At 34.5% G+C, this 14,383-nt stretch overlaps 1 protein-coding gene across 16 annotated transcripts in view; it reads right to left on the bottom strand.

Moving 5' to 3' along the window:
* The window catches only part of DMD (dystrophin), a 1,043,969-nt gene that overhangs the window by 675,921 nt on the left and 353,665 nt on the right, over positions 1–14,383 (bottom strand). For all 16 annotated transcript variants that reach the window (XM_048931232.1, XM_048931479.1, XM_048931663.1 and 13 more), the window contains 4 exons: positions 13,793–13,894; positions 13,581–13,688; positions 9,988–10,167; positions 3,724–3,899 (listed from right to left, as the gene is read on the bottom strand). In XM_048931232.1, coding sequence (XP_048787189.1) covers positions 3,724–3,899; positions 9,988–10,167; positions 13,581–13,688; positions 13,793–13,894 — 566 coding nt within the window. The remainder of the gene's footprint in view (positions 1–3,723; positions 3,900–9,987; positions 10,168–13,580; positions 13,689–13,792; positions 13,895–14,383) is intronic.

The following is a 14,383-nucleotide window of genomic DNA, read 5'->3' as shown; positions in this document are numbered from 1 at the left end:
CTAGCAGAAGAATGGTATATTTTAATGGTATATAATGGTATATATATTTTAATCACAATGGTATATTTTAGACTCATATTTTTCATCTGTTTTACACACACTACCATGGTAATTTTCTCTCATTTTGAATGACATTCTGGACCTCCTCTACACCTGTGATACTATTCAGTTTAGCTTCATCAACGCTATTATCTGCACATTTCTGCAATATATACTGAGGCATCAAAGAAAATATTCAATCAATCTTCTTAATCTCATAGTTCTCCTTCTTTAGACACTCTTCCATGTTACCTTTCTCATAGTACTTTCCATACTTTCTCCAGCCTTAGCATTTATGCCTTAACAGTGTCATGGAATGCTTTGATTAAATTCAGACAGATGAGATGCACCACATTTCTCGTATGTGAGAGAAAAGAGCTGAGGAGAATGAAAGTCTAGAGGCTGCTGTGTTCATTAACACAATTTGCCTTCAGCAAACAGCCAGTGGCTAGAAATGTAAAGCATTTTTAAATGCAGTCATGCCTCCCTTTGAGTGCCAACAGGTAACACTTCCATAGTACAACAGGCAATACCAGACACTAAATGTGAAGAATGTATATTCTCAGTTTATTAGTAACTTATGCCACTTCTTGCCATAAAGATAAAGGGATAAAGAGTAAAAAAAAAAAATAGTGAACATGAAGTTTTAAAATACATACATTCTCAGAACTTGATATATCCACAGTTATTCTTCATTCTAGATTAAAACATTTATGAGTTGTTCATTCTTTCATTGTTCATTGAACAGAAAATTATAATCCTTTGTCTCTGGCACCTTTCTCTTTTCTGCGGCACTGGCTACACAGATACAATGCTAGTACAAGGACTATCCAGAAAACTGAATAAAAATGGCACTCATCTTTCTAGATTTGCTAAGTACATTTAAATGATAGTGAAAGAGCAAACACTGCATTTTTATAAGAGGACAAGGATCAAATAGCCCAACAGAGATCCTGTAAAAGTGCTTAACAATCATTATTTAGTTCAGACTATATAATTCTGTACTGTAGTGGACTACTTGAAAGAAATAGTAGTAGTGGACTACCTGGAAAAAATCTTTAAATAGTTCATTGTAATTTTTCCCTCAATACTTTTCTATTAAAAAAACAAAAAAAACAAAAAAACAAAAACAAACAAACAAACAAACAAAAAACACACCTGAAACTTTTCTAAGTAATTGAGCATTAGAGCCTCAAATACAATATTTTTAATGAAATGAAGGCCATTTTATTTTCAACAGATTTATAGTTTTGTTAACAGTTATTAAATGTAAAACACTAGATGGAGCAACTACCCTGCCTTAATATAGCTCTGTCTTCAAAGGACATGGTATCTTTCAAATCTGAAGAAGAATATTATTTTCACAACAATGTTATGACAGACATTCCTTGGAAATATTAGGATGCACGTACAAAGTTACTTATTAACTGAAAAAGAAAGATATCTTGGGTATTACTAAGGAACACATGTATTATAATTATGTATAAATTAAATGATAAAAAGCTCTATTCTGCTTCCTATTTAAAAACCTATTCTAAATTGAATAATTTTCAGATTTTTCTATGCTGCAGAACTGACTTATGTTTTTTTTCTAGTGCTATGTCAGTGAAAATAACACCTTGGCAAACCTTTCACCTATATACAGGTTTTTCTACCCAAAAACTTAACGCATGTTACATGTACCTCATGGCCTAATGTCTTATACGTGCTTTTAAGACTTCTTCTATACAGCTCTAAGTATATATGTATTTTTTCCATTCTTGGATGTAAATAAATTCAAAAAACAAAAGTCAGAATATCCCTGAATTATCCTGAAGTTTTAAAGCACTAAATTAGAAGGCAGCTTTAGATTTTGGTGAAGGAAAAAAAAAAAGTCTCCGATTTCTTTTCTCTGCTTTCCATTACTCATGGTAGTAAGTTGCTGTAGGAGGAAAGAAAAAAACAACAGCTTCTTTACTATGCATTTAGGCCGCAGTGAATTGGCACAGTGGAAATATGAAATCAACTCCTGTTTACGTAGGCCTACAGAGTCTTAAGACTTAAATTCTTCAGAGTAAACGAGACTCGTACACTTTAATTCTTTCAAACTAGTTAGAAAATAAAATTTAATAATAATTTAAAAATTGGCATTTTTTTTCCTCAACTAAGCAGCTGTAGAATCCTTTGCAGTATTCACAGAGCTGCTAAACTAATCTTCTACCTTGAAACTAAGCACCTAGCACTTCAGTGCATCTTTGAGAAATCTTTTTTAAATTCACAAAATGGAGAAATCAAATCTGGAGCACAATTTTTTTTTTTTTTTTCCAGAATGTAGCAACACAGACTGATGCCTACAGCTAGAGAAGTACTGAGGAATGAAGGTGAGAAAATGTGGAAGTATCATTCACCCTCATCAAAAAAAGCCCCAAACCACCTTCCTCCCAGAAGAAACTACGCAGATTCAAAATATTTTCAAATTGAGACTTTGAAGATAATATTCATTTCATCCAGATTTAGCCATTTGAAATTTACTTGTTTAGTTTAGAGACTTTTTATAAGCAATGAAGTCAAAGACAACTCAAAAGAAATAGTTTTCCAATTTAACAAGAAAATGGTGAGTCACTCTTTTTACATCAGATGTTTGGCTTTCTTAAATAATGGGGTTTACTAGAAACCTTACTTTTAGAATGAGCAAAAAGGAGTAAGATAAATTACATGTCAGATGTCTGTATAAAGAAAAATGCCTCTAAGAATTTATGTGAGTTCCCCCCTCCCCCAATGAAATACTCCTTCAATTAAAACAACAACAACAAAGATTTCTTCATACTGATTGAACCCTATTCCTCTTAATAATATATATAGTTGTAATTTTAACACTGTTAAAGACTATTTGACAAGAAAATAACTTGCTGCTGTAATTGAAGACATGCTGAACTAAAAAGACATTTTCTACAGGAATAAGATATTGACTGTAGTTTCAGATTCCTCTCAGTCCTTATGTCCGCTAGGTTGGAATTCATATATTAATCTGAATATGTACATATATACATACACACACACAAACACATATTTCCAAAACTACCACTAAAATTAGAGTTTTAAGTCTTGCTTCTAACATCATATTCTTAAGTTCAGTGCTTGAGACAATTTTACTCTTTAGAAGTCTTTCTTGTGACTTTAACAAATGTTCAGTATTATTCCAAAGTCCACTATAACTTGTATGAGTTACACAGAAAAAACATTGAAAATCACAGTATTACACATTTCACCAAATAGTAACCCTGCCTCTCGATAACTGAAAAGAATAAAACCTGAACTCCTGAACTTTGGAAATGAAGCACTACTTGCAGTCCAACTACTAAAAACGTAAATTCTTTAAATTTTAAAGAATTTAAAAAGCTGAAAACTTTCTTTTCTCCAAGTCACACATGCCCTATGCAAAATATACCTACTGAGTGCAGTTACTATCATAATGACATTGACATAATGATTAACATTCTATACTACAAAATAGTTGGGATAGCACAAAAAAATCTCTATAATTTATCCTAAGTAAGGAAAGGTAACAGTGAGTTGGCATTTGAGTACAGAAATAGGATTTTAATTTCTAGAAATTCTGCACAGAAATATTGCAGTCAGATGACTAATTTGGCATTCTCACCCAACTTTATTATTATTCTCTCTCCATGTCTAAATGATTCTCACCTCTTCCTAATTTCCGAATCCACAAGGAGTTGCCTCTTTTTGTGAGGAGGTGGTGGTGGGAGCTCCTCTTTAGCATGCTTAACCAGGATTTGTTCCCTTGTGGTCACCATAGTGACAGTTTCCATTACAGTAGTCTGTGTTAGTGATGTCTGAGTGGAAGTGACAGCCTGCGAAACCTGTGAGAAGTATTAAAGCAGAGGTCAAACATTGTTTGAAAGATTTCAGTAAAGATCGTTTGGAATAGCAATAGAAAAATAATGAGAAACTGCTCCTGTCTAATCATCGGCTGACCTTCAGAAAAAAATAACATTATACTGAACTCAAATCAAACTGTTTTATTTGTCTCATACTATGTGATTAAGGTAACCGCAGAAGTCAATACCAAAATCAGACTGAATCTCAAACAGAATGAACTTATGGCTTGCTCTTATAAAATGGTGAATGAAGAAAATAAATAAATGGGAACAAAAAGGTCAATTTTATAAAGAAATTGAATAAAGAAAATGTGTGAAATACTACCACTGCTGTTATTCTGCTGCCATTCTGAAGATTTATTCCTGAGGACTCATAAAGCATTATGATGTCACTAAATTACTAGTTGCTATTTTTACCCTTTATAATAATCTTTAAACGAGAACATAGTTCATCACAACCTACTTGCACAAAAAGGCAGTTAGCTTTCTGTCATGAAATCTTAAATTAGAAAACATGCACTAGAAGACAAGTAAATTTACTTCCATTTCACTTCATAACTAAAAACTAAAAGGAAGAAGTAGTAAGAGACAGCAAAACTCAAATATGCAACATGTATATAACATAATGCATTTACACCAATAAAATGCATTTTATACTTTGCAGGGAAAAATGAAAAGTAACTCCTAAAAAAGTCCAGTTGCATTAAGAAAAAAAGAAGTGGGATGATAAACAGTACTGTCTGCTCATATCTGTCAGGATGATCTTGTAGGTCTTTTCCAACCTTGGTCATTCTATGATTCACAGTTCCAGTGACACCTGAAAACAGTTCAGGGCAGTGAAATGGAAAATAAAAGGAAGACTTTTACATCAGGTGCAGGCAAAGCTGCGTACCAGACAAGCACTGCTTCTTATTTTATTGCTAGCATGCAATAATTACAAAGGTCTACCAACAGAGAGACAAGAACATTAGTATCTAAAATTTCACAGTACAACATATGTAAATAATCTATTAGTTCTTGTATCAGAAACTAGTGACAGTACTGAGTAAACTTTACTTGAGACATCAGTACTTCTAAAAAACACTGAAGATGCATACTAGGTATTTAACTGCAGCTCATTTCCCACTTCCTGCGCATACTGAAAAATTAGAATGATGAGGAATGAGGCGTGCTGTTAGCAAGTAGGCTTCTTTTCAGCAGGCAACACCAGTAAAGTTAACAAAAAACTGGAAGAAAAAAAAAAAATACTGCTTGCTTTGCTGAATATTTCATGCAGCATGCTGAACAAAGAAGTCTTGCTGATCTTTGTCCGGTCTGCCAGTGAAAATGACGGATAGGAAAGTCCACGTTACTGTAATTTTGGCAATCTCATTTAAAGCAGCCAACTCAGTGCTGTGCTTTTCTCTATATAAAGTGCAGCAGTCTGAACTTCAGAGAAAAATCTGAACAAGTCAGAACACTACAAAATCAAGATTCAAAGCGGATGTTTTCTAAAATCCTGGGATTAATCATATCAATTGTAGTAAGCTGTTTGTGAACTGTGACAACTTAGTTAACATATGAACTACATAAATTATGGGGAAAAAACGCCACTTTTTATCACTACAGTATTATCTATTAATATCCTTGGTTTCGTTCCCTCAGCAAGATGTGCTGACTGATATTTTCAACTACAGAAATCTCCAGTATAAGGAAACACTTCAGCTTAGTTTTATTAAGATTTAATACAGCATTCTTTGCTACATTTTTGAAATTAATTTTATTTCTGGACAGAAAGAAAGAGCATGTTAAAGTTTCTGAGATCTAGGGTTCTATGCAATGTGAGGATAACATCTGTTCCTTGGTTGTCTCTGCAGCTAAGAGCACTCCAAATCCTTCCTTGCTCTGTATATACAGCTCTGACTTCAACCTCCTTTTCCTCTTCTCACTGTATCCTTTTTGCACTCAGTTTTATCTAAAAGTCGATGATAGGATGTTTCTGACACTTGAGGTCACATCCTGCCATGTTCCATTTCCCAGTCAATACCAGGGTATAGTCTACACTGAAGCAAGTGTAAAACAGAATAAATCACACCTAGGGTACTGTAGGAATCATCTGCAGCACCCTACCAATTACACAGTAGCAGCAGTTCCAGCTGGTGATTTGGAACTGTGCTTCAAAAGCAGGCAGTGTAATTACCATATGCTCAGAGCAGTCAAGTCACGATGCTGTTGGGAGTAATGATTTACATGTCAAAACAGTAAGGAAGTACTTTTCATGCTTAATCAATAGGAGTAGAGGTTAAATACTATATATTTCAAAATGAAATTGCAGAGATGAGTTTGATGTTCATAATCATTCTAATTACAGAGAAGGGGGAAGGCTAGAAGGTACTGAACACTACATTGCAAGGTGAAGTTCAGCAAAATGGTACACATTTTAAAAATGCACATACTAGAAGGTAAAGGAAAATCCTTAAAAACATAAGAAATTAGCACTGAAATGGTTTGTTTCACGTATAATTCAAGGACAATCCAAATAATGACAGTACAGTTTCCTTATCTCTTTAAGTTTGTGACAGGCATATATGAATCTGAGAAGGAGTGATACAGACTGGGCCGTTAACCCACTAGAAAATCATACTGGAAGTGCTAAGGTGACTCACAAAGCTGCACTTTAAAAGGCTTCCAAAATACAATGCTTGCCTTCAGTTTCACATCAGTAAGCTCATCTTAGAAACATGTTAAAAGTCTTTTTTTTTTTTTTTTTGGAATGGACACATTTCAATCTTCCTTTTCATCTTCTGCAGATAAAGGTATATACAACGTGTGTGTAGTAGTTGAGTAGTTTTATGATGTTTTATTTCTCTTTTATATGGCAGCCTACCTTTAATGACATCATTTATTGCTGCCTTTGGAAATGCCCTGAGTCTTGATATAGTCATAATTTTCCTTAACACTCGCTTTTGGAGCTGTCATGAGTTCTTTGATAAAATGTATGTATGCAAGTAAGGAAGCTCAGATGAAGAATGGCATTTTCTTTACTTTGGGAAGATTTTCAGTACAATGTAGTGAAGCATAATGAGCTCACTCAAGGGGAGTTTAGAGTTTCTAAAAGTTATACATCTACTCTATAAAAGTTGTCCTTGTCCTTGTTTCCAGTGTGTGTTCAATGAAAAAAAAAACCAGGCACTTTCATGATGAAAATAAACTGCTTTTGAGGGGTGCCAGTCTCTCTCATCTATGCCATCCATCGCAGAAGCAGCTTCAGCCATGAGTTCAGACTGGATACTTCAAATTCACAGCAATGAATTACTTAAACGTAGGAAGACTTGCATTCTACTTTATGCACATTCCTTTTGGGATTTATAACTGTTCCATGTATAATTAGAGAATCAGCTTTGATCTAAGGCTGAGATATCCATATAATTTCTTATTTTGCTAGCCAGTTAATCATTTAGTGACACTTTAGTAAGAGAGAGAGAGGAAATATGATAAAAAAATACAGTTAAGAAGGTAGTATGAGAATCATTAATGAAACAAAAAAGTTAATTTTGAAGTCTGTACCCATGTTGAAAGAATAAAATCTGCATTTTCTGATGATTTTGGAGAAAAATTATATATTAACTGTTACCATCTTCTCTCCTCTCCAGTTCACAATTAGATGAAATAAGTAGATGTTCTAGAGGCATTTTCTTCTTGTCTGTACATGTAAATAAGCTCCATAACAAATAGAGCACACCAACAATATCTGCCCTGCCTAGGTAGAAACACATGGCAATAAGTACATTATTATTATTTTGTAGTGCAGAGGTAAATGCAAGGATATACCTCAAGTGTGTAACAGCGCTTTAGAGTTAGCACTGAATATCAAATATCTCCAGAATTTGAAACAATATGCCCACATCAGCATACCAGCTCTCCGCCAAGCAAAGTTGCTTCTTCTCAGAGAAGTGTGGCATTATGATAACACTGTTACACTGTTTTGGAAACCCAAATAATCTCCCACCTGTGCTCCATTATGATTTATGGATGTACAGCCTCAGGACTTCACAAGAAGACTGGTTTTGTTTTGTCATCTTGGTTCCATTTTCAAAATTGAACTTACTTGCTTTTAGGACTAATTAATAATCTAAATGTTTTAATATTTTGGACTGTTTTCAAAAGCTGTGTTTATTTTTTCCCAACCCATCATGACTACAGGTTTTAGAAATTTTATGGATATAAGACACCAGCAGCCTTTATTATATACCTACTAGATAGTACTCTACAATCTCTTCAGGAGGATGTAGAGTATTAATTGAAACATGTTTTTTAGCCTATTAACACAAACGTGTCAAAATAAATGAAGATATGCATCCTTCAGGGAGCGTAGATGAGTATACAAAAGGAGGATTTAAGCTACCTTCCAGTTAAACTTTCAAACTGACTTTAAAAAGTTTTCATGGAAAGTGTGGGAACTCACATAACATTATGAATACATGTTTTAAATATTGGTCTTACAATGAAGACAAATATTTTAAGACATCTATGCTACTAATATGGTTTTGAAAAAGAAATTAAGTAACAAAATATGAATGAAGACATTATTTATAGAAGTACATCAATGTAATGTCTATATTATCCAGAACACTGATTCTCAAAGAACAGTTTATAGGACATGGACAGTTTGTAATAGATTAAGCAGCCTCTTCATGGTTCCTTTTTCCCTGTATTCATTGCATGTGTTTTATGCAATTTCTACTTCTCTCACTTTGGTAGGCAGCTTACTCAATTCTAGCACACATAGTTTATTTAATAAAACTTTAACATGCCTGTAATTCCTGTTGTTATGACTTATTCTAGTATTATGAAATAATAGTAAATGAGAAAAGTTATGACACTGTCAAAATCAGAGAGGTTAAAGTGTTGATTACTAGCAATATTTTACAAATATATGAGAATAATAAAACATTTTGAAGCTTGAATAGTATTGTTATTTAAAAGAAGCTACCAAGCTCCTTTTTACATATGTAAGAACACGTACCTGAATAACATAAGTATCATGTAGGCTGTAATTAATACTGTTCTACAGTATTTGCCCCTTTTATGAGACATGACAGTTGTAGGCATCCATGAAGAAGTACTAACTTCTTGAAATCACATGACCCAAGCTGTCCCAAATTCAAAACTCTGGATTTTCTTTTGTGTAAAAACTACATGTTCCTTATTGTAAATATTCATGAGTTAAATCAACTGTTACAAATGCTCTATAGAACAAACTGCTTTTTACTTTTATTACTACTCAAATAACTGTCATACAAAAATAACATAATATAAGAAAGTGGAAGAAAAAGTGATCAGATATGGTTTTGAATCAAACAAGAGAGAGATGTTGACAAATGGCTAGGAAAGATGAAAGGATACATTTTTGAATATTATACCAGAGCACTTAGTTTTGTTATCCAGTTAAAAAAATGAGAAATTTTAAACCACATTTTATTTTTTAATATTATGGTAAACAGAAAGGAGCAGGATGGAATGGTAACAAATGACGGCTTATTTTTCCCTCAGGCATTTGTGCCAAAAGGACAGTTTTCTTTATTTTTTCAAGCTTCTCTTTCTGTGGCCTCTTTTTTTTTTTTTTTTTTTTTTTTTAATATACGAAAGAGTTAAATATAAGCAAAATTAAAAATGTAACCATAAAAGCACTGCTGAAAATAAATAAAAATAGTAGGTGTTTAGCTAGTGAACAGTTTTTAACACTAATTTCAGACTGTTATTCCACAGACAGCCATAAAAACAGCACATTTGAAGTGACCAACTATTACAGATTAAAAATAAACTAACAATATTTCCATTTTGGATTCTACCATCCCTGAAAGCACAGTTAAGAACCTGAGTAATCAACATAGTGACGACAGACAAAAAATTAAAGAGATACCTAACATTCTGGGGTTATATTGCAGTTGTATCATGCTATCCTAAAAACTGTGTCTTAAGAAATCACAAAAGAAAAAATAAAAAAGTAACAAACAGCACCAAAACTACTGCAAGCATCTGACTGGCACAGGATCTGAGTGTCAACAACTGACAAAACAGTTTGACGAACCTGCTTAGAATTGCTCTCCAACTTCTGCACAAGGCTATCCCAGCGCTGGGCAAAGTTTTCAAGTCGGCTTTCCAGCTTCTGAGCGACTGCTTTATTTTTCACAGCTACATGGAGGTCTTTGCTGAGTGACTTCAGCTTACTCATCATTTGTCTTTTCATTTCTATATCTCCTTTTAGGATCTGTTAAACAAAGCAACAGCAGGAAGACAAGTAATTCAGACAGAAGCAAAACAAACAAACAAACAAACAAACAAACAACACCTTAGAAAGAAAGGAGCACCTAGAAGGTACCCTACAGAATCATAGAATTGCCCTAGTTGGAAGAGACCCAGAAGGATCATTAGTTCAATTCTAGGCAGCACAAAGCACCACCCAAAATTCTAACTCTGTGTCTGAGAGCACTGTCCAGACACTTCTTGAACTCCAGGAGTTTGGTACTGGGCCCACAGCCCAGACCCCCAGCTGCTCCTCCCCTGACACAGATCCATGCCATTCCTTCTGGCCCTTTCTCTGTGAGGAGCTGCAGCGACCATGAAGGCTCCCCTCAGCCTACTCTGCTCTGGGCTGAACACACCTAGAGACGTCATCTACTTCTCATATGTCTTGCTCTCTGTATCCATCACCATTTTCGGAGCCCTCACTGGAGGATCTCCAATAGTAGTTTTATTTTCTTCTTATACTGAGATGCCCAAAACTGCACCCAGTGCTGGAGGTGAGGCTGCAACAGTATAGAGCAGGGAGGGGCAACCCCTTTCCTTGACTGTTTGGCAACGTTGATTTTTATACATTCCAGGGTACAGTTGGCCATTTTGGCTGTCTGGGCACACTGCTGTCTCAGGTTCAACTTGCCATCAGTCACACCCCCCGCGTACCTCTCTGTGGGCCAGCTCATCAGCCTCTCATCCCCCACTCAATGCATGCAGCCAGGGTTGCCCCATCTCTAGATAAAAATTTGTGACTTGCTCGTGTTAAACTTCATGCTTTTGGTGATTGCCCAGCCCTCCATTTGTCAGGATCTCACTGCAAGGCCTCTCTATGCTCAAGGGTATCAACAGCTCTGCCCAGTGTAGTAACATCTGCAAACTTTTCTAAGTATACCTCAAAATCTTATATTCAACACTGACAAAAACATTAAAAATAACTGGCCCTAAAACATAATCCTAGGGAACCCTACCAGTCACTGTCCGCCAATCTGATGTAACCCCATTTTCTATAACCCTTTGAGCCCAATTGTTTACCCATGTATTTGACTAGCTGGACATTTTGTTCAAATGGATAATGTAAAAAACAGTACTGAAAGCTTTAATGAAATCCAACAAGATTACATCCATTGGCTTCCTTTGGTAAAGAAGGGAAAATGGGCAAGAATGTTTTTCACAAACTGCAATACCTCTGCGCTGTTGTACTGTAAAAACTGCTGGTGAAGCTGACATAGAAGAATGGACAGATTGCACTTCATAAAGCAATATAAAATGACAGGTGGAGCAACTCCAGACACAAAAGCTTGCTTCAGGTAGTGATATAAATCAAAAAAACTAACAGCTGTGTGGCTTTATAACCTTTAAACTGCATGAATATTAACAACTATATCAACATTTCAAACAAAGGTTCTTAAAAGTTTTGTGGTATTTTCCATACAAAGCATATTAAAAACAGGGAGGGAAAAAAAAAAAAAAAAAAAAAGATTTCTAGAAAAATATTTAATCCCTAAGTATGATGAAAAAAATGAAAGCACTGAAGGAAAATGACAGGATCATCTCAGAGGTCTTTTCCAAACATGCTAATTCTATGACTCTACAAAAATAGATTAGTTCTGTCAGGACTGGAGAACCATATATTCTGCATCTTTCTGAGATCTTGGCAAGCCCTGGTTATGCAGCAGTCGTATCTCCTGAGGAGTCCAGAATCTGGCGAGTCCTGGAAGCTCTATTGAGTGTGCAAATGACACAGCCAACCAGCTGAGAACCTGGAAACTCCAGTGTACAACCTCTTTGAGTCAGCAATCAACTGGAAGGCAAACCTACTGATCACTACCACCTAATACTCTCTTGCGATAGTTTCAAATAACCTGTACAACCATACTGGTGGATTCTGTTTTCACATTCTCTTACTGAAACTTGTCAGTGTTTTATACCAATGAACACATTTTAGTTTTGATTTTTTCCAGTACAGGAAGAGACCTTGAGCTAACAACATTTGTCATTTAGCTGTCGGCAAAAGAATAAACAGGACTGTTTGATTTTTTAAAACTAATTATCAAATAATTCAGTCATAACTTCTATCAAGTGCATATTGTAAACTCCAGTATTGGAACATTATAAATGTTCAAAAGCAATTTCTTTACTTCTGAATATTGCATTTTCATAAGTTTATTTTCAAATTTTTACTGTAGTTATTGTTTCGCTTTTTTAAAACATTGCCAAAAGCATTCTTTAATCAATGTAATATTCTAATGAGCAACAGCTGTTGTAAAATAACTGTTCAGTTTCTGAGAGATTTATTCTAGTAAGAATTAGTGTCAACAAAGTGTCTTATTTATTTCTTCTAAGAAGAAATTTGCATTAAGTGAAGTGAAAATCTAAACATATGTTAATTGAATTAATAGAATTCATTTATTGAATTAACTCTTCACATATCTTTTCAGTAGATCTCAGCATGTTTTATGAAAAAGAGTAACACCACTACCTTTATTTTAGAGGCTTCAAAACTTAAGTGCAGGACATGCGAAAAAAAATGACCTTCGCTTCGCTGCAAACTCCTTCGAGGTAATTGTAGAGAGCAGTAAGGTCTTCCCTGAGCTTCCTTTTCTCAAGGCAAAATAACCTTAGTTACCTCAGCTGCTCCTCATAAGACTTGTTCTCTAGACCATCACCAGCTTTGTTGCTCTTGTCTGGACACAGATTTCCTTTTTGGTATATTTCCAGCAAATTCTGGAAGGTACCAAACTAGTCGCTTTTTATTTGACAAAATAAGTAATAAAAGCTGTTCAAAGAGAAGACTTTAGTTCCTAGTTACAGTAATAATCTACCCACTTTAACAAAATCATAGACATGAATGTTTGCTATCTACTGCATGCATAAAAAATTGTTATTTTGCATAAAACAATGCCTAACAATTTACTTTCTTTTCAAATGTCCTATTGCTATAGAACCATTTCCAAGCCTAGGATGTGCCAAGTATCACATCTTTACAGAAAGGTATACTTCTAAGCCAATCTGAACGACATTCTTTCCATAAAGATGATGAATTCTAGAGTATTTTATGAAGAATGAGGTAGAATATGTGGTGAAAAGAGTATATTTTACATATGTAAGTAGATTCCTGTAACACAGGGATGGTTAAAAGATAATACTAATTCAATTCACAAACTTTTGACCAAAGAGACAACCTAGAAGCGTATCTGTCCTTATCGAGTACCTTATCAGCAATACCATGGACCAATTAATTACTCACACAGAAGATAAACATCCATTCTCAGAAAAAGAAATACATATTCCATTAAATCATATTGTCTAAGAGAGGATAAAACCACTCACACACTGATTCTTGAGTGGAAAAACTGAGCACAATATAGGTCAATAAAAAATACATACAGCTAATTTGCGTAGACTAGTCAGCATCTCATTTTCATCTTTGAAGTCGCTTGTCTGGATTTTGCTAAGTGCATCTTCTTTCTCAGTAAGCCACGCATCAAAAAGGCACTGAAAGAAAATTGGAGAGAACAAGATGAAACAGCCCCAGTTGGGCCGTTCCTAGTACAGTTTCAGGAAGAACATTTCAGTTTGTAACTACTAACAATACTCACCTGCTCTTCTGCAAAGTGTTGCCATTTTCTAAGAATATCTTGCAAAAGGACCCATCGATCTTCTGTCCATCTGCAGATGGCTGCCCACCGGCTTCCAAAGTGCTAGAAAGAAAGAAAAAAATAATACAATAGATGTTCATTTATACCTTTTAAAACAAAGGAATCTGATCTTCCTATGCCCTTATAAATTTTTTTGAAAATATTTTGGTAACTCACTTTTTATAATTTTACGTTCTTAAAATACATTTCACTGAAATAGATTTTACCACCGATTGAGATAAGACTCAAATGGAGAGAATAGGAAAAGTAACAGAGCTGGAAAGAAGGAGAAAATTTTAATACTAGTATAAAGACATATTTTTCTATTAAATCTCCAATACTACGCTCTCTCTCTCTCAAAAAAAAAAAAAAAAATCTGATTTATTTTCTCCTTTACAATGTTGTCATAGGAGAAAAAAATCCTAGAAGCTATCATTAGCATACATTTACATACACATGAGGTTTTCTGTATACTTATAGCATATGCATTTTAAAACTGTGAAAAATGCTATGTTGTTCTCTTTTATTTATTTTAAGGAAAACATTACCACA

This window comes from Lagopus muta, chromosome 1, assembly GCF_023343835.1.
Source record: "Lagopus muta isolate bLagMut1 chromosome 1, bLagMut1 primary, whole genome shotgun sequence".
In the NCBI taxonomy this organism is placed as follows: domain Eukaryota; kingdom Metazoa; phylum Chordata; class Aves; order Galliformes; family Phasianidae; genus Lagopus; species Lagopus muta.
This window is presented reverse-complemented; position numbering and strand designations above follow the sequence as displayed.